We start from the raw sequence: 20,338 nt of genomic DNA, 5'->3' as shown, positions 1-20,338 counted from the left end.
AAATCAATAATGAGAAAGAATCATTGATTGGTTGGCCCCCCCCCTCCCCCCCCCCAGGGAATCAAACGGCAACCTGGGTATGTGCCCTTGACCATATTTAAACCTGGGACCCCTCAGTCCACAGGCCAACACTCTATCCAGTGAGCCAAACCAGCCAGAGCCTTCTTCCTCTTCTTAAAGAATACCCTTTAACATTTCATGTAATCCTAGTTTGGTGGTGGTGAACTCTTTTAGCTTTTTCTTGTCTGTGAAACTCTTTATCTGACCCTCAATTCTAAATGATAGCTTTGCTGGATAGAGTAATCTTGGTTGTAGGTCCTTTCTATTCATAGATCTTGTCACTCTCTCTTGGCCTGTAAAGTTTCTCTTGAGAAATCAGCTGACAATCATATGGGCACTTCCTTGTAGGTAACTAACTGCTTTTCTCTTGCTGCTTTTAAAAATTCTCTTTGACTTTAGCCCTTGGCATTATAATTATGATGTGTCTTGGTGTGGGCCTCTTTGGGTTTTTTCTTGTTTGGTACTATCTGTGCTTCTTGGACTTGTAAGTCTATTTTTTTCACTAGGTAGAGGAAGTTTCCTGTCATTATTTCTTCAAATAGTTATTCAATACTTTGCTTGTTCTCTCTTCTCCTTCTGGTATCCCCATGATGTGAATGTTGGTATGTCCCAGAGGCTCCTTACACTCTTAATATTCTTGGGTTCTTTTTTTTCTTTTTCTCTTCTGCTTGGTTGTTTTTTGCTTCCTCATATCCCAAATCATTGATTTGGTTCTCAGAATCCTCTACTGTACTGTTGAATCCCTGTAAATTATTCTTTATTTCAGTTAGTGTATGCTTAATTTCTGACTGATCCTTTTTTATGTCTTTGAAATTCATACTTAGATCCTTGAAAGTCTCACTAAGTCCTTTGAAGCTCTCATTAAGTCCCTTGAAGCTCTCATTCAGATCCTTGAGTAACCTTATAATCATTGTTTTGAATGCTGTCTAATGGTTTGCTTGCTTGCATTTCTTTCATTTGTCACGTGTTTCTTTGCCTCCACATTTTGGTTGCTTTCCAGTGTTTATTTCTATGTTTTAGATAGAGCTGCTGTGTCTCCTGTAATGGTGGAGTAGCCTTGTTTATTAGGTGTCCTATAGGGCCCAGTGGTTCAACCTCTTCAGTCACCTGACCTGGGCACTCTAGGTGAGTCCCTGTGTGGGTGGTGTTCACAGTCTTGTTGCAGTTGAGCCCTGATTGCTGTTGGCGTCATTGGGAGGAACTCAGGTCTAGACCAATTGGCCGTGAGGACCAGCTATGACTACACTGGAAGAGTTGCTGTGCAGGAGACACCCCTATGCAGCAGGACTTGCATCAGTGGGGTTTTGGTGCTAATTGAATCTGCCCCTTGAGTATGTCACTTGTGCATATATAGAAATGTAATCTGGCATGGTCTGAAGCTGTCCACTGAATTAAAATGGCTCTGGGACCTTTGGGAAGTGCAAGTCAGCCACTATTTAGGGCCACCTATCATGAGCTACAGAGTGGTCTGTAGGTGGCTGCTCTTTGTATTGGGCGTGGAAGAGGCCCTGCTGTGAAGCAATGCAGGCTGGTGCTAGTGCCAAGTCATGAGCTTTTTACTGATAGGTTTGGGGCAAACTCATGCCAGCTACTGCTTGTCTGAGAGATTTTAGCAAAGTCTGAAGCCTGAAGCAGGACAGGCTACTTAATAAGGAAAAGCCACTGCAAACAACTTGAGTGGGGTTGCAAATTGGATGGAGTGGGGTCTCAGGGAATCTCCAGGGCAGAGTAAACAGTGTGAGCCAGGCTGTTGGAATCTCAGATATGGCTGCCAGTCAGCTCTGGGACAGGGGAGGTCTCAGGATAGGAACAGTAATCCCTGTGAGCACCACTGTCTGGGTGAAAGCCACCTCTGAATTCCTGCCCTGATGCCAGACAGTCAAGTTCCTCCTCGTATGTCCACTGAATTAAAGTGGATTCCCCAAAGCCACTGCCTGGTGCTGGAGCTCAGAGGAAGTAGGACCATGTAACTTTGTAAGTCAGCCCTTTAAGAGGAGCTGTATGGGTCTCCAGCAGCCTCCATTGTCACTCAGCCACAATCCCTGCTGGTGTTTACAGCTTCAAGTTAAGGAGACTTCTCTTCCAAACTTGGGAATCCTGGGCTGGGGGTTTGGTGTGGGGCTGGGATCCTTGCTTCTCATGGAAGGCTTCTGCAGTGGAAATATCAATAAAAGTTTACCACTTTTATTGATCTTTGCAAAGAATCAGCTTTTAGTTTTGTTGATCCTTCCCCCCACCCCTGTTGAGTTCATGTTTTCAATATCATTGACTTAAAGTTCTGATATTTATTACTGCAAAACCTCAGTTCTCGACTTCTTTCATTCCGAAGGCTGTTTGAGAAGTGATTTGTTCAAAAAGTAAATCCATTTTTCCTATTTGAAATGTAAATTGGCCTGGGATGGGGCTGGAATAAGGAGGCGGTGGGCACTGGGGGTTGGGGTGGGGGACATTTGCAATACTCTCAACAATAAAGATTTAAAATAAATAAATGAGTTAATCTGTTTTAGACACAAATGATTCCGTTTTAACCTTTATATACAGCACATGTCTATCCTGTGTCCCCGAAAATAAGACAGTGTCTTATATTAATTTTTGCTCCCAAAGATGCGCTAGATCTTATTTTCAGGGGATGTCTTATTTTTCCATGAAGAAGAAAACGGTACACATTTATTGTTAAATGAAAATAAAGGAAATTGATTACCTGTACACGGTATGGTAGTACAGTAGTTGTCAACACAAACCAGACAAACTGTGAATCCTACAGTATCAAGAATTTACTCATTTATTCAATGACAATCATGTCATCATCTTCTGGAACATCATCATAACAATCAATTCCTGAATTTCCTGGTGAATTTCTTGTGACTCCATTTCTTTCAGAATCAGTGGACCAAATCTCTCATGTTTAGCAATAGCACTGTCTTTAAATGAGTACTTCTAGTCAAGGTAGCCTGCTCGCAGTGCATTTGCAATGCAACTGTCAGTGATTTTCTCCCATGAATTCTTCACCCAAGTCACAACTTCTTGTGGTTTAGGTTTCACAAAGTTGCCATGCTGATTTCTCTCCATTCTGTTTTCAATGTAGTCATTAATTTCCATGCGCAAATTGTCTTTGAATGGCTTGTTTATTGCAGTATCAAGAGTCTTGAGATAGGCCTTATTTTTGGGGGGATGCCTTATATTTCACTCAGAAGGAAACTTGTAAGTAGGTCTTATTTTCGGAGGATGTCTTATTTTTGGGGAAACACTGTAATGACATTTTTTTTTCTGTGAACAACTTGGTTGGGAACCAAAGTATTCAAACTGGGGAGATGTTCGAGAACCCAGGTTTAACTGTATTTCTACTTTTCTGCTTACCGAACTTATAAATTTAACTTGCTCTTTCTCTACATTCCTAAAGTGGATAGTTAGGTTGTTGATTATAGATCGTCTTTTCTAATACATTTATTTAGTGTTATAATTTTTCTCTAAGGAGTAGCTTTGCTGTATCCCACATATTTTAGTTGTTTTTATTTTATTTACTTCAAAATATTTTAAAGCTTCTTTTTAGACTTAATCTTTAACCCAGGGGTCATTTAAAAGTTTTAATTTTTTTTAAACTCCGAGAGTTTTTTGGCTTTTCAGCTATCTTCTTGTTACTGATTTTTAGTTTTATTTCATTGGCATACTTTGTATGATTTCTTTTAAATTTGTTTAGGTGTGTTTTATGGTCCTGAGTATGCTCTGTATTGGTGAATGGTTCATGTGAATATGAGAAGAATATGTATTTTGTTATTGTTGGATGAAGTACCATATAGACGTAATATTTATATACCAGTGTAATGCTTTCAGTTTTTTTCCCTGATGTATTTTGGCAGCCTTTTGTAAGGAGTGAACACAGTAAAGGTTATTATATGTTCTTGGAGAATTGACCCTTTTATTCCTGATAACTTACCTTGCTCTTAAATCTGATCTGTCTGAAATTAATAAATTACTCCTGCTTTTTGTCTTTGATAGTATGGCATAACTTTCTCTGTTCTTTCATTTTAATCTTTGTATATCTCTATTTTTTAATCCTTGCCCAAGGATATGTTTTTATTGATTTTAAGAGAGAAAGGATTTTTAAGGGGAGAAATAAGGGGGGGCAAAGAGAGGTGGGGGGGAGGAGAGAGAAATGTGGATCAGTTGCCACTTCTACACGCTGTGATCGGGGATTGAACCCACAATCTAGGTATGTGTCCTAAGAATCAGACCTGTAACCTTTTGGTGTATGGGAGGATGTTCTTCAGAGCTCACCAACTTTTCGGACCACCAGTTGGTGACAACTGCAGGGCTCTCTGTATTTATATTTAAAGTGTATGTTTGTAGGAAATATGTAGTTGGGTCTTATTTTTCTATACACTTTACCAGTCTCTATGTTTTAATTGGTGTATTTAGACCATTGGTATGGAAAGTGATTATTGATATAGTTAGATTATTATCTTCCTTATTTGTTATTTTTCTATTTGTCTTCCCCCCCCTCCAACCCCTTTCCACTCTTTTTCTGCCTTCCGTGGCCTTCATTAAACTTTTCATATGATTCAGTTTTCCCCCTTCTTTTCTTAGCATATCAACAAAGGCTTATTTTTAAAATTATCTATAGTAGTTGTGCTTATGTTCACAGAATACATTTATAATTTTAAAAATAACATTGTACTACTTTATAGGTAGTATAGGTACCTCATAACAGAGCATTTCCAGTTCCTCGCTCCCATTTGGTATAACATTATTATTCATTCATAAGCTAGTCACAGGAAACATTGCTGTTATTTTGAACAAACAGATCAACTAATAAAAATAAAAATTTTGTTTTACTTTTATTACTTTCTAATGTTCTTTCTTTTTTTTATGTGGATCTGAGTTCCTATCTTGTATCATTTTTCTTCTTTCTGAAGATTTTTTTGGCCTTTGGCAAAGCAGATCTGTTGACAAATTTCTTCCTTTTTTTGAGAATATTCTTATTTCTCTGTCACTTTTGAAGAATAATTTTGCTGGATATGGAATAGGGAATTTTAGGTTGGTGGATTTTTCTTTCAACAGTTTAAATCTTTGAATATGATTATAGGTAAGACTAGAGGCATGGTGCACAAAATTCATGCACTGGTGGTGGTGGGATGTCTCTCAGCCCAGCTTGCACCCTCTCCAATCTGGGACCCTTTGAGGGATGTTTGACTGCCGGTTTAGTTCCCTCCACTATCTGGGACTGCTGACTCCTAACCACTCACCTGCCTGGCTGTCTGATTACCCCTAACCATTCTGCCTGCCAGTCTGATAGCCCCCTAACTGCTGGCATGCTGGCCTGATTGACACCTAATCACTCCCCTGTTAGCCTGATTGACACCTAATTGCTTCCCTGCAGGCCTGATCACTCCCAACTGCCCTCCTTTGCAGGCCTGGTTAACACCCCTTCCCCCCCTCCCCCGCCCACTGCCCTTCTCTGCTAGCCATCTTGTGACAATGTGGGGATAGCCATCTTGTGATGATGTGGGGTGGCCATCTTGTGATGCGAGGGCATGAGGATCAATTTGCATATTAACTCTTTATTATATAGGATATTTTCCCTCTAGCTTCTGTCAAGGTTTTCTTTTTGTCTTTGATTCTCAGCAGTTTTGCTGTTCCTCTTGATGTCCTCCCTAGTTTCTTAGATATGTGGTTTTCATATATTTTATTAATTTGGGGAAATTTCAGTCATTTTTATTTTACATATTTCTTGTTTTCCATTCTCTCTTTTTCTGTTGTTCCTTGTATTCCCATTACACATATGTTAACACTTTTTGTAATTGTCCACAATTTGGAGATATTGTCTTTTCTTTTGCATTTTTGTTTTGAAAATTTCTATTGATCTATCTTCAAACTCACTTATTCTTTGCTAGGCCATATCCTTCAAACTAATGAGCCTGTCAAGGCATTCTTTACTTCTGTTATGCTGTTTTTGGTTTCCAGCATATCCTTTTGATTCTATCTTAGAATTTCTATTTTTGTTCATTGTCTTAAAATGTTTTCATAATTATTAGATATACAGGGTATCCTCAAAAAAATGTATACACAATTTAACAGCTAATAGCACGATTTTGAAAATGAAATGTCTTTTAATAAACAATGCATTTATAATTATTCAAAGTTGTATATACTGGTATACATTTTTTTGGAACACCTGTGTATTTGGTGTTTGTTTTCTGGTATTTATTATACACTGAGTGGCCAGGTTATTATGATCTCTGAACACATAATAATCTGGTCACTCAGTGTATATCCTATATAATAAAAGGCTAATATTAAAATTGTCCCCTCTACCAGGAGTTCAACCAGCAGGTAGGCTGGTCAAAAACCGCCCATGTCCCCTTCCCCTGGCCAGGCTGGCTGGACCCCACCCATGCACAAATTCATGCACTGAGCCTCTAAAACACACACACACACACACACACACACACACACACACATATTCTCTCTCTCTCTCTCTCTCTTTCTCTCTGCCCAGATTATTATGCATTCAGAGATCACAATAATCTGGCCACTCAGTATATTACACTATTCTATCTTGTTCTAATAGTATAATAAGTCATATTAATTTCCGTTAGAGCAAATGTTTATCATCAGAAACATTTTTGCTGGTACTCTGGTTTTTGTTTAATTCTTATTAAAATTTATTCCTAGTCATTTGTAATACAATTTATTTTATTTTATTATGGAGTCATTTAAATTTTGTTTTCTAATGAATTGTTGCTGACATATATGAAGTTGTTTGCCTTTTGTATGGTTTTCTGTAGCTTTCTTTTTATTCTTTTGGATTTTTAGACAGTCATTAAGTTTGTTTTTTAATTAGAAACTGTTTGTAAACTTTCTTCGGATGCCTTTTTTGGACATATTTATATTTTTTCTTTTGACAAATAGATGTATTAAATTTTATCCGCTTTTCCATTCTTGAATCCCTAAATTAAACTCTACTTAATTGGGATATTTTTTAATACAGCTTTGGATTCAATTTATGTAAGTTTCACTTAGGATTTTTGAATATCATAAGTACAGTTGTGTATGTGCTATGTTATGTTTTGATAGAATTAAGCTGGCTTTATAATATAAAGTTGTAATTTGTATGCTTTCAAATGCTCTGGTGCTATATAGATAGAATGAAATTATATATAGAAGGCTTAAAGGGAGTCATCTAAAGTCCAACTGAGCTTAGATTTTTTTAAAATTAAAAACAACTCTTTTGCCACCTTCAAATTGTCTTTGAGTTGCAGTGATTTTATTCTCTTTGCTGAGAGACAATTTGTTCAATATGTAAAAACAGTTAAGAATTTATTTTACATTAATTATATCCAGAAACTGTGCTATGTGAAAATCAACAGGGATGATTATATAGTAAGAGTTTTGTTTACGAGACAAAAACTGGGTTAAATGTGTCCTTGGGATGTATTTATTGATAGTAAATTCAGAGAGAAAGATGAACATTATCAAAGTGATATTGATAAGGAAAGGATTAGTTTTCACTATAGAATTAAAATATTTTTTGAACCTATAGAAAAGTTGTAAGAATTAAAATCTTTAATGTTTCAATTGTTCTTGTTCTTAGGTGCATTTTATCTGGTATTTGAATATATGGACCATGATCTGATGGGACTACTGGAATCAGGCTTGGTTCATTTTAATGAAAATCACATAAAGTCATTTATGAGACAGCTCATGGAAGGTCTGGATTATTGTCATAAGAAGAACTTTTTGCATAGGGATATTAAATGTTCAAATATTCTTCTAAATAATAGGTATGACATAACTATGTTCAAAGTGAATGTTATATAGTGTTTACCTTGATTTTGTTTAGGATTTTAAATTTAGATTACAGTTGACCCTTGAACAACTGAGGGGCTATGCTGCCAACCTCCTTTGCCCTCCCCCTCCCCCCACTTAAACACACACAGCTGAAAATTTGCATATAATTTTTTATTCCAAATACTTTACTAATAGCCTCCTTTTGACTGGAAGCTTTGCTGATAATATAAATATTTGATGAATACACGCGCGCACACACACACAGCTTATATTGAATATTTTACTAATAGCACCTGAACTCCTAATAAGTTTATTGTAATTGGTATGATTTGTTAGTTTAAGTGAAGCATGTCTGGTCCTGATTTTAGTTAGTGTAAAGTGTTTCAGGCACCTCACCCCTCTAAGAACCGGAAAATCAATTTAAATTTAAAACAATGTGATTTAGATCTTGAACATTATCGACTTGAACAAGTAATTTGTCTTATTACTGAGTAGTAGTAATTGCCTCATTTTGTGTAATTTTCTTTAAAGTATACTTTTCTAATAGCAACTAAATAGTGCTGAAATACTGTTATATTAATACTACTATAATAATAGTAATAATAATAATATAGTACTAATATTGTGGTATTATCTGAACTTCTCCAAAGAAAAATTTTTTACCTTATTTTATCCCAAGTTTATATACTTTCCTATACCTATAGTACCTTGAGTAATGCAGTGTGATCAAAGTTAAAGTTTATATATTTTTTATTCTAAGAACATGATTTTATATGATCACTTCAAAATAGAATAATATCTTCTATTCATTTTGTTTTCTTCCACCAGAGGGCAGATAAAACTTGCAGATTTTGGACTCGCTCGATTGTATAGCTCAGAAGAAAGGTAAGAGAACTTTAAATGAATATTATAGACATCAGAGACCAGTTTTAGAAGCTGTGTAAGAATACCTATTGATAGTTGTTGTTTTTTTAAGAAAAAGGAAATTTACTTTTTTGTAGTTTAATAAATGGGGTGATAAAACTGTATACCATAATTGAGTTACTATTTTAATTACAGAATTTTACACCCTATCTCAATTTTAAAATAGTGTTTTTAATACAGAGGTAAATATAATTTCTTTTAAAATGTGCCATTGTAAATGTAACTTAACTGAACTTGGGAATTTTTTTCAGTTTTTTTTTTTTTATTTCAAGAAAAATTATTTTAAATATAATAAATGTTACATGAAGTCCTGGCTCGTTTGATTTTAGCATCTATTTTCATCAGGGATATTGGCCTGTAACACTCTTTTTTCATAGTGTCTTTATCTGGTTTTGGAATTAGAATAATGCTGGCCTCATAAAAAGCGTTTGTAAGTGTTCCTTCCTCTTAAATTTTCTGACATAGTTTCTGGAGTATAGGTGTTACTATATATTCTTTGAATGTTTGGATAAACTCCTGTGAAGCTGTCCGGACGTGGGCTTTTGTTTGTTGGGAGTTTTTTTATTTATTTTTATTACTGTTCTATTGCATCGGTTGTTATTGGCCTATTCAGATTTTTTTGTTTCTTCCTGAATCAGTTTTGGGATATTGTAATTTTTCTAGGAATTTGTCTATTTCATCCACATTGTCGAGCTTGTTGTCATATAATTATTTTGACATAGTATTTTCTTTCTTTTTGAAAAAATATATTTTATTGATTTTTTTACAGAGAGGAAGGGAGAGATATAGAGAGCTAGAAACGTAGATGAGAGAGAAACATCGACCAGCTGCCTCTTGCACACCCCCTACTGGGGATGTGCCCGCAACTCAGGTACATGCCCTTGACCGGAATCGAACCTGGGACCTTTCAGTCCGCAGACCGACGCTCTACCACTGAGCCAAACCTGTTTCGGCGACATAGTATTTTCTTACAATCTTTTGTATTTCTGTGGTGTCTGTGATTACTTCCCCACTTTTGTTTCTGATTTTATTTATTTGTTTCTTGATGAGTCTGGCTAATGGTTAATTGATTTTGTTTATCCTTTCAAAGAACCAGCTCTTGGTTTCATTGATTTTTTTTTTTTTATATAGTTTTTTAGTCTCTATGTTATTTCTTATTAATTATAATCTTTATAATTTCCTTCCTTCTATTTATTCTGGGCTTTTCTTGTTCTCTTTCTAGTTCTAATTTGTAGAGTTAAATAATTTATTGCTGATTTTTCTTGTTTTTATTGAGGTATGGCTGTAGTGCTATGAACTTCCTTCTCAGGACTGCTTTTGCTGTGTCCCAGAGATTTGTGTGTTTATTTTCATTTATTTCCAGGAAGTTTTTGATTTTTTTTTTTATCTTGTTGATAACCCATTCATTGTTTAATAACATGCTATTTAGCCTCCAAATATTGGAATGTTTTGGGGGGTTTTTACTGTAGTTGATTTCTAATATCATTCCTTTGATCTGAGAAAGATGTATAATATCATTTCAATCTTTTTGAATTTATTTAGAGATTTGTTTTGTGTCCTAACGTGGTCTATCTTTGTGAATGATCCATGTGCACTTGAAAAGAATATATATTCTGCTGTGTTGGGGTGAAATGTTTTATAAATGTCTATTGAATCTATCTGATCCAGTGTGTCCTTTAGAGTCTATTTTCCTTGTTAGGTTTTTGTCTGGAAGATCTGTCCTGGGAAGTCAGACGGGTGTTAAAGTCTTCTACTATGATTGTATTGTTGTCAATCTCTCCATTAAAGTCCTCTAGAAATTTCTTTTATATATTTAGGTGCACCTATATTGGGTGAATAAATGTTTACCAGGGTTATATCCTCTTGTTGGATGGGTCCCTTTAGTATTATGTAGTGACCTTTGTTGTCTCTTGTGATGGCCTTCATTTTAAAGTCTTATTTTGTCCGATATGAATATTGCTACTCCAGCTTTTTTTCTTTTCCATTTGCATGGAAAATTTTTTTCCATCTCTTTACTTTCATCCTGTGAGTGTCTTTTGTTTTGAGGTGGATCTCTTGTAAACAGCATCAAGTTTTTGTATCCATTCAACTATCCTACCCCTTTTTACTGGAGCATTTAATCCATTTAAATTTAGAATATTATTGAGAGGTACTTATTAATAGCCATTTTAATTCTGTATGGCTAGATTTCTCTCTCTGTTTTCTTCTTAGCAATCCCTTACAGCAACCCCTTTAGCATTTCTTGTAATGCTGGCTTGGTGGTGATGAACTCCTTTAGCCTTGTTTTTTTTTTTTTCTTTTTTTTTTTTTGCTGGGAAGGTCTTTATTTGAACCATCTATTTTGAATGATAGCTGTGCTGGATATACCCTTTTCCCCTGAAAATAAGACAGTGTCTTATATTAATGTTTGCTCCCAAAGATGCATGCGCTAGGTCTTCTTTTCAGGGGATGTCTTATTTTTCCATGAAGAATACGGTACACATTATTGTTAAATGAAAATAAAGGAAATTTATTACCTGTATACGGTAGGGTAGTACGGTAGTTGTCTACAAAAACCAGGCAAACTGTGAATCCTACAGTATCAAGAATTTACTCATTTATTCAATGACAATCAGGTCATAATCTTCTGGAACATCATCATAACAATCCAATTTCTGAATTTCCTGGTGAATTTCTTGTGACTCCATTTCTTTCAGAATCAGTGGACCAAATCTCTCATGTTTAGCCTAGGGGGGCCTTATTTTCGGGGTATGCCTTATATTTCACTCAGAAGGAAATCTGTAAGTAGGTCTTATTTTCGGAGGATGTCTTATTTTCGGGGAAACATGGTAGTAACTTTGGTCTCCGATCTTTGCTTTCCATTACCTTGAGTACTTCATGCTATTCTCTTCTGGCCTGTAGATTTTATGATGAGAAATCAGGTGTCGGCCTTATGGGAACTCCTTTGTAGGTAATAGTTTTCTCTTGCTGCCTTTAAAATTCTTTTTGTCTTTAATTTTTGGCATTTTAATTACGATGTATCTGTGTATGGGTCTGTTTGGGTTCTTGTTTGGGGTTCTCTGTGCCTCCTGAACTTGTGTGACTTTTTCCTTTATCAGGTTAGGGAAGTTTTTTACCATTATTTCTTCAAACACCTTTTCTATCTCTTTCTGCCTCTTCTGGCACACCCACTATTCTAATATTGTTACATTTCACATTGTCTCACAGTTGCCTTAAGCTGCCCTCCTGTTTTTTAATTGTTTTTTCTTTTTGGTTCTCCAATTGAGTGATATTTTCAACTCTGTCTTGTAATTCACTGATTTGATCCTCAGCTTCCCCTAATCTGCTGTGTATTCCTTCCAATGTGTTCTTTATTTGTGTTATCTCATTCTTTATCTCAGACTATTTTTTTCCCATAGGTACTGTTTCTTTTTTTCATACTGTTGAGCATTTTTACCATCATTACTCTGAACTCTGTTTCAGATAAATTTCTTCTCTCTGCTTCAGTTATCTCTTCTTCTGGAGAATTCACTAATTCTTTCATTTGGGGGTTATTTCTTTGTTTCCTCATTTTGGTTGTCTCTTTGGATTTGTCACTATGTATTAGGTAGATCCTCTACACCTCTCAATCTCTAGTGCAAGACAGTTGTTAAAGGCTGTTTCTGAATAATTGGATCAGGCAAAGATGCAAAGCCTCCAGACTGTCTACATACACACTGGCTAAAGACTGATAGTATTCTGACTTGAATTGCCCCCAGGCAACTGTCCTCAGGTGTAGAGAGAGTTTTTTTTGTTTGTTTTTTTAAACAGGGCGGGGCAGTTTCTTCTGCCTGGAGGCTAATTGTTAATCTCTTAAGTAGCCTCAGGGCAAGGTGTTTTCCAATAGGGTGTGTTGATTGTCTTCCCCCCAGGCTAGGCAGATGTCTTTGTGGGAAAGATGTCCTCCTCTGTATGAGGGAATGACTCAGCCCAGGAAACTTGGGGTGTCTGCCTTCTGAGCTCTAACCCCTACTCCACCCAGTCCTCAGTCCTGGGTTGTTTCACAGCTCCAATCCACTTCAGCCTCCCTCTGCCAGAGCACAAGGTGAGTGGCTCCACAGGGAATTTTTGTGTCTTGGCCCTTCAAGAGGGTGTCCCTGGCAGACAGCACCCCAATGCTTTTCATAGCTAAATGTTGCGTGAGTACCCTCCTTAGTTTGGTGCTCTCTGCTGGGGAGCTCAGCTTGAGGATTAGATCCCAGCGTTCTCAGTGACACCTCCCGACAGCTGAGATATCTCTCTGGGGCTTCAGTTGCCATCTGTGGGTGCCCATCTAGCTCTTTCGTGCCCATGGCTCTCCTACCAGTTTCTGTTGTCTCCATCTTTGGTCCTTGGGTATCAGGGTTCTCCTGTGAGTTTTCCATTGATTATTCAGGAAGCCTTTTGATATTGCAGTTGTAATTCAGTGAATTTAGGAATATTTTAGAAATTTATACTTACTGAGACTTAATGTCATTTGTAATTTTTGTCTTTAATGGAAAACCCTCGTATGTGCTTTTTATATTGCATGTTTAAACCTATACATTTTGTTTTAATTATTACTTTGAACTTCTTTTTTTAAAATTATAGTTATATCTATAATTGTATTTGTTTGTTTTAAGCTCCTCAGAGCCTTTTATTTAAGCAAACTTGTGAAGAAGTTTAGTGTATACTAGTAACTTTTTTGTGTCGAGTTTCTCTGGTGAAAGTTGGCATGTATATCCTGCTTTGGTACTTTTTATACCTGGTGGTAGTGAAATATGAGTTGTTTTATTAGAACTAGTATGGAATTATAAAACATGTTTTGCAAAGTAGTTTATTTTATATAAACAAACTGGAATTAACTGAGTTTATAATGCTCTAGTTTAGCCCATTTCTTTCCTTTCAGACAGTATAATTTATTTTTAAATACATATTTAATTCTAACATTCTTTATGTATGGCAACTCTGTAATTTCTTCAGTGTAACTATATTTAATATAATGAAATACTAGTTCATTAGAATTCTTAAAAATTGGTATTTACTTTCACTGAGTTTTTGCAAGTTTCGGATTAGTTGAAAAAAAATCGTTTTGTTTGAATTTTTTAGAGTGAAAAAAATCTGTTTATTTTTTAATCTTGCAGTGCCCATGACATCATTCTTAAAGTTATTTTCATTGTTTACTGTTCAGGAGGTTGTTAAATAGTGTGTTTTGGATCCACTTGAGTTCCATGAAAACCTCAGAAACTGTGGTGTGGATGGGTTATTGTGAACATGGTTACAGTCCCCTCTACCTACTTTAGCCAGAGCCTTTTTTTTTGCTTTTGTTTTACCCACTACACTTTTAATTAATATTTTATTTTAATAATGTACAGTTGGTTTTTATTTTAAATTTAAAATTAATCTAGAACTTAAAAGGTATAATCCTCATTTTGCATTTGAGAAAACAGATCCAGAAAGGGTTGAGTGACTTTAAATATAAAAAAATAAGTTGTTGGCAGAGTTAAGAGTATATATAGAGTTCAGGGTTTCCAACTCCCAATTTTTTATTCTTTCCTTCAGATATAATAGTGCCTCATGGTAGAAATTGAAGGGAAAAAAATAAATTGGTCCAAATGTGTACTTAATCCAACACTTCACTTGAAGTATGTTTTTTGAATGACTAAATTTCAGTGCCTGTTCTTTAGGGGATATTCTACTTAATTAAGGCGTCTATCTGCTTAGCTGGTTGAGATTTCACTGTAATTGGATCATTCTTTCATAATACAGTATGTGTCTGTCATACTTGAATATAAATTCACTTTTTTTGTTTATATGTTAGGTGCCAGTATAGATGGAGAGCAGCTAAATTACCATTTCTCATCTCAGTTTCTTTTTATGCAGATAATTATTCACATTAGAATAGATATGTTCCAGGAAATGTGATTTCTGAAAAAATATATTTCATTGATTTTTTACAGAGAGGAAGGGAGAGGGATAGAGAGTTAGAAATATCTACGAGAGAAAAACATCAATCAGCTGCCGCCTGTACACCCCCTATGGGAAATGTGCCTGCAACTAAGGAACATGCCCTTGACTAGAAAACCTGGGACCCCTCAGTCCACAGGCCGACACTATATCCACTGAGCCAAACCAATTAGGGCAGGAAATCTAATTTTAAAGCCAAATTTTATCTATCAAAACTTTTAAAATGTAATGTTGGCTGTGCCGTGGGCGTGGTATGTTCACTGAGCCATGTTCCTTATTCCCCTGCTGAAGTAATATGGGAATTTTGAGCTTAGAAAAGTAGGAAATTTTAAAATCTTTGCATTTTTATATAATGTATACTGAATTTTTCTGCTTACAAATTTGTAAGGTAAAATTTTGGTATTTAATTTTGTCTCATAAGTAAATATATCCTTTAGGAGTTCATGTATTCCTTTAAAACTTACCTTTTTCAAATTTGAATAATTTCAATTTTAAAAATCAGAGAAGTAGGATTATTTTAATGGGATGATTTTGAGATAAAAATAGTTCCAGTAAAGTTTAATAACATAACTGATTTCTAACATACTGAAACCTGCCTTTAACAGATTATATTGTGTTGTCCCAAGTTTTCTGGATATTGAACTAAACATATAGCAAATGATTTTTCATTCATATATTTTTTTAAATTATAAACAGAAAGGGCTTGACCATAATTCCTATCCATTCAAATGTCAAATCAAAGAAATATTACTTTGAAATGTTTTCTAAGTAATTAGCAATAGACAGAATAACTAAAGGATTCAAGAAATTACTGTAGGGTTTATTTGTTTAAAAATAGAGAAATTTGAGCTTATCACTCTAATAGCATCAACCACATCTTCTCACTCTTGTAGTTTTGGGTATCTTTTTTGAGTTTGAGGAAAACTGGATGAAGTTACAGCTAATATGGAAAAATTGAACATTGAGTGGGTGTGAACAAGATGGATTTATGCTGTCTGAACTGCAATATAAGAAAAAAAAATAATTACTAGATTAAAATGAGAAGGATCTCAAATGCACATGGGACATTCTCAAAGATCGACCACATTTTGGGACATAGGCAAAGTCTCTTCAAATTCAAGAAGATAGAAATCATATCAAGCATCTTCTCAGACCATAATGGCATAAAACTGGAAATTAACTACAATAAAAATAATCCAAAGAAATCAGACACATGGAGACTAAACAGCATGCTATTAAACAAGGACTGGGTTACCAGAGAAATCAAGGAAGAAATTAAAAACATCCTGGAAACAAATGACAATGAAAACACAACAATCCAAAATCTATGGGACACAGCAAAAGCAGTTTTGAGAGGGAAGTTCATATCCTTACAAGCCTATTGTAAAATGAGAAGGAAAACAATTCCTTTAAAAACTCAAAGAATCATTTTCTCATTTTGAACATTAGTTATTCATATTTTATTTTATTTGCCTTTGGGAAATATAGATCTGAAGAACAGAAGTTCCCACCAATTACTACATTTGATTAATTATTTTTAGTAGCTTTTTTAAGCTCAACTTTTCCTGTGACCCTCTTTTGAGTTTTTATTTTACTAAGTTGCTCCAGTGCTTTTCCAAATGATGGAATATATCTTCATTTTATAAGTCCCATATAAAAAAGTATGTACTTTCCATATAAGTTGAAATTAATTTCATTTTCTATAGAAAAAACTATAATTTAGCACATTTACTTTTTTAATGCGAGTAACATAAAACCTGTAGGCTCTAGTCCTGGCATTGTTGTTTAACCAGTTGTGGAATATTGGGCAAGTCACTTAATCTCTCTAGACCTCATTGTTCTTAACTTTAAGGTGAAGGATTTAAAATCTCTAAAATCCTTATTTATAAGGTATTGAAAAACATTTTATGGTTCTAAAAATTAACTGATCAAAATAACCTGAGAACATTTTTGGAAGGCAATGTCGCCATCTAGTGTTTTTTCATAAAACTGCCATTAAAAACAAAAGTAAATTTCTCCAAAGCTCTATGTATAGGTTAAATGGTAGAGAGGTATTGCCTCTTCGATATTTGTACTGGGTGGAATTATTATATTAATGATAAAATTGTCACCTTAGCACTGATTTTATTACTTATGTTCTTTGATTTCCACTCAAGCTAGAATTGTAGTTATTTTAAAAACAGGGACCATATTTTAAACTTTATATTTTTATATATCCTTAAATTCAAGATACATTCATAGTAACTTTCATTAATTTTGATTTGTAAAAAGGTTATCCTGATCTGGAGGATGCTTCTGGTATAGATTAGTGCAGGTAGCTTTGGGAATTATAGATAATGAAGAGGATATCTGGGAGAGACTGGACACTGTTGGAACCATGGTAATATAAAAGATCACTCATACCATGAATAACGACAAATAATGGGACTTTCTCATTTAGATTACTGATTTAATTGTAATTTAACCAGATTAAATTGTCTTTTTTTTTTTTTTTTGGCCATAATGGAGTAGGCTACATTTAAACATAAAAAGATTTACTATTTACAGATAGATTTATATTAATTTCAACATTTTCTTTACTATAGATATCTTGGTACACTTTAGTAATAAGAGCATGGGTTTCATATACTTATAGTTGCTTGAAATGTTTTAGACAACTAGTCTCCATAATTTTCACAAGCTTTATTCTTTCACACAGCTCGCTAATTCATGTATGTAACCCAAAGTTGCAGGCTCTAATCATTAAGGTGTCTACCCTATATCAGCATTGTTCAGGCTTTGAGTGTGGGGTTCATAGTAAAGAATGGTCTCTGGGCCCTAGCTCATTTGGTTCAATGGATAGAGCATCAGCATGTGGACTGAAAGGTCACAGGTTCAATTTCAGCCAAGGGCACATGCCCAGGTTATGGGCTCGATCTCTAGTAGGGGACATGGAGGAGGCAGCCAGTCAATGATTCTCTCTCATCATTGATGTTTATAGCTCTCTCTTCCTCTTCCTTCCTCTTTGAAATCAATAAAAATATATATTTAAAATATAACTACACTGAGCAGGTATTATTATTATTATTTAAAAAAAAAAGAGTGGTCTCTGGGGTCTTTTGACTCTTAAGAAGGTAAAAACTTAAAATAAGAGTGTCTAATATAGTAGTGTGATACAAATTTCAGAATGTGAAAATTAACCTATTGTAAACAGAAATTAGTCGTTATGGAGATGGGTCTTTCACTGTGCCTTGAAAGAGGTATAGGATTTGAATGAGAAAAATAGGAAAGGAATTTCAAATTTATAATGGAGATAAACATATTTTTAAAGAATGATTAAGTCCAGCTTACTAGTAATTATTGTAGTGTGATACAAATTTAGTATCTAGAATTTAAAAGTCCTTAAGTGAAAATAAGTGATTCTGGTAAACAAACAAAAATCACTAAAAAAAAAAAAAAAAGAACTTTAATAATGTTAGAAAAGTCAAACTCTAATTTGCTATTGAACATATACTTCTTATACTATATTCCTTATTTTTATAATTTATACCAAGGCCAATCTTTTTTCCTGCTCTGGCACACTGTTACTATAATCCTGCCTGTGATAATGCTGTGATGCCCAGATTGATGGCATATAGCACAAGTGTTGAAATTATTTGGAGAAATTTGGCTGGGTGCAGGCTGCTGAGGTCTTATGCTATCTGGAACTTCAGACCTCTGATTAGCAAGAGGAAATCACTTTGTAAATTATACTAGAGCCCCTGTGCATGAATTTGTGCACTAGTGGGGTCCCTCAACCTGGCCTGCAGGATTGGGCTGAAACCGGCTTTCTGACATCTCCCAAGTAGTCCTGGATTGTGAGAGGGTGCAGGCCAGGCTGAGGGATCCCAACAGTGCATGATCAGGGCCAGGGAGGGGTGTTGGAGGTTGGCCAGCCGGGGAGGGACTGCGGGAGATCTCCATGGTGTCTGGCCCTTTTGCTCAGTCCCGATAGGCTGTACGCCAGCAGCAAGCTAACCTACTGGTTGGAGCATTTGCCCCCTGGTGGTCAGTGCACATCATAGGGAGCAGTTGGGTGACCTTAGCATTCATTAGCATATTATGCTTTGATTGGTTGAACGGTCGACCTGTTGACCAGACACTTAGCATATTAGGCTTTTACTCCTTTTCCTATTCCCAAAACTGTCCAGGGCTAAGCCAACCTCAGGTGGAGTACAGCCTTAATGGGGCATTTCCTTTGAGATGGCTTTGGCATTCTTGTGATTCAGATGATATCCAGAATGAGGTTTAGAATTGATCTAAACACGGATGAACACCCTGAAGTATATATCCTAAAAATGATCAGTGAAAGAACCACCTCTAATTTCTTCAGACACTCTTTAATCATGTAAATCAGTAGAATATGACCAATCTCTAGGGATTGAAAACATTTTGCCAGATAATTTGTACTGTGGTGGTAAAACTTGTCCCTATTGCAACTAGATAATCTTTTCTATGATAAAGAGGTAGCAGTATATATGTGTGTGTGTGTGTGTGTGTGTGTGTGTGTGTGTGTGTGTGAGTGTGTGTGTTTATATATGTGTGTGTGTGTGTGTGTGTGTGTGTGTATGTATGTTGTATGTATGAAGGTGACAAAGGAATCATCTTACAAAATATCATATCTGTTGCCAGTGATTTTTGCAGCACAGACCTCAGCACTACAGTCTACATTTCTGTACTTTCTGCTCACATACTGAAGTGGACTGAAACCAATGAAAGATTGCCAGAGTTACGTTGAAAACTTTTGTTAGGTGTTCCAGTTGAAACTATCTTGCTATATATTAGTAATTTGCCGGATTTGGTTAAAATCAACTCCCTTTAAGCCAGTTAATCTCTTTAAACATTATTATAGAAAGGAAAAGCAGTACTGAGCAGTGGAGTTGATAAAAAGACCTTTCTTTTGGCCACATTACCATTAAAAACAGGCAATTTTTATTTTTATATATTAAGGGAATTTTTTAGTTAATCACTTTGCTCTCGTATATTTTATAATCATATATTTGGCTATATTTAGTAGGCATATGAAAGTGATTTTAGTTAGGATTTTAGAGTTTTGTTTTTTTAGCAGCCAAACTAATATTTCTTAGGAGAATTTCTCTTATTCTAACAGATCTAAAAAGTTGGTGTGGTTTTTTTTTTTTTGCTTGTTTTTTTTGTTTTAGTCGGCCGTACACTAACAAGGTCATCACTTTATGGTACCGTCCACCTGAACTACTGTTGGGAGAAGAACGGTATACACCGGCGATTGATGTGTGGAGCTGTGGGTAAGATAGGCTTATTGATTGGTTTAATTTACTTGAAACCCTTGTTAAGTAAAATCCATATCATTTGCTAATGATGGCTATTTTTTCCATTAGATGTATCCTTGGTGAACTCTTCACTAAAAAACCCATATTTCAAGCAAATCAGGAACTTGCACAACTAGAATTAATAAGGTAAGCTCATGATTGTAATATTTGCTGAGTGGAGGTGGTTACACTCTGTAGGATATTTAAAATCAGAATGTGTTTTCAGAAGGAGAATAGCTTGGTAATCTTGAAGGCTCTAATGACTGCTGAATGATCGAGAAACTAGATCGCAGGCACTTTGATACTTGATCTAGTAA

At 35.3% G+C, this 20,338-nt stretch overlaps 1 protein-coding gene across 4 annotated transcripts in view; it reads left to right on the top strand.

The window, feature by feature from the left end:
• The window catches only part of CDK13 (cyclin dependent kinase 13), a gene marked incomplete at its 5' end in the record, with an annotated part of 96,120 nt that overhangs the window by 45,440 nt on the left and 30,342 nt on the right, over positions 1-20,338 (top strand). For all 4 annotated transcript variants that reach the window (XM_084896413.1, XM_084896411.1, XM_084896412.1 and 1 more), the window contains 4 exons: positions 7,652-7,841; positions 8,677-8,733; positions 19,896-19,997; positions 20,091-20,168. In XM_084896413.1, coding sequence (XP_084752539.1) covers positions 7,652-7,841; positions 8,677-8,733; positions 19,896-19,997; positions 20,091-20,168 — 427 coding nt within the window. The remainder of the gene's footprint in view (positions 1-7,651; positions 7,842-8,676; positions 8,734-19,895; positions 19,998-20,090; positions 20,169-20,338) is intronic.

This window comes from Pipistrellus hanaki (genome assembly GCF_964339955.1).
Source record: "Pipistrellus hanaki genome assembly, chromosome: 10".
Classification (NCBI taxonomy): domain Eukaryota; kingdom Metazoa; phylum Chordata; class Mammalia; order Chiroptera; family Vespertilionidae; genus Pipistrellus; species Pipistrellus hanaki.
Note: the sequence above shows the minus strand (reverse complement) of the source record. Positions and strands in the feature narration are given on the sequence as shown.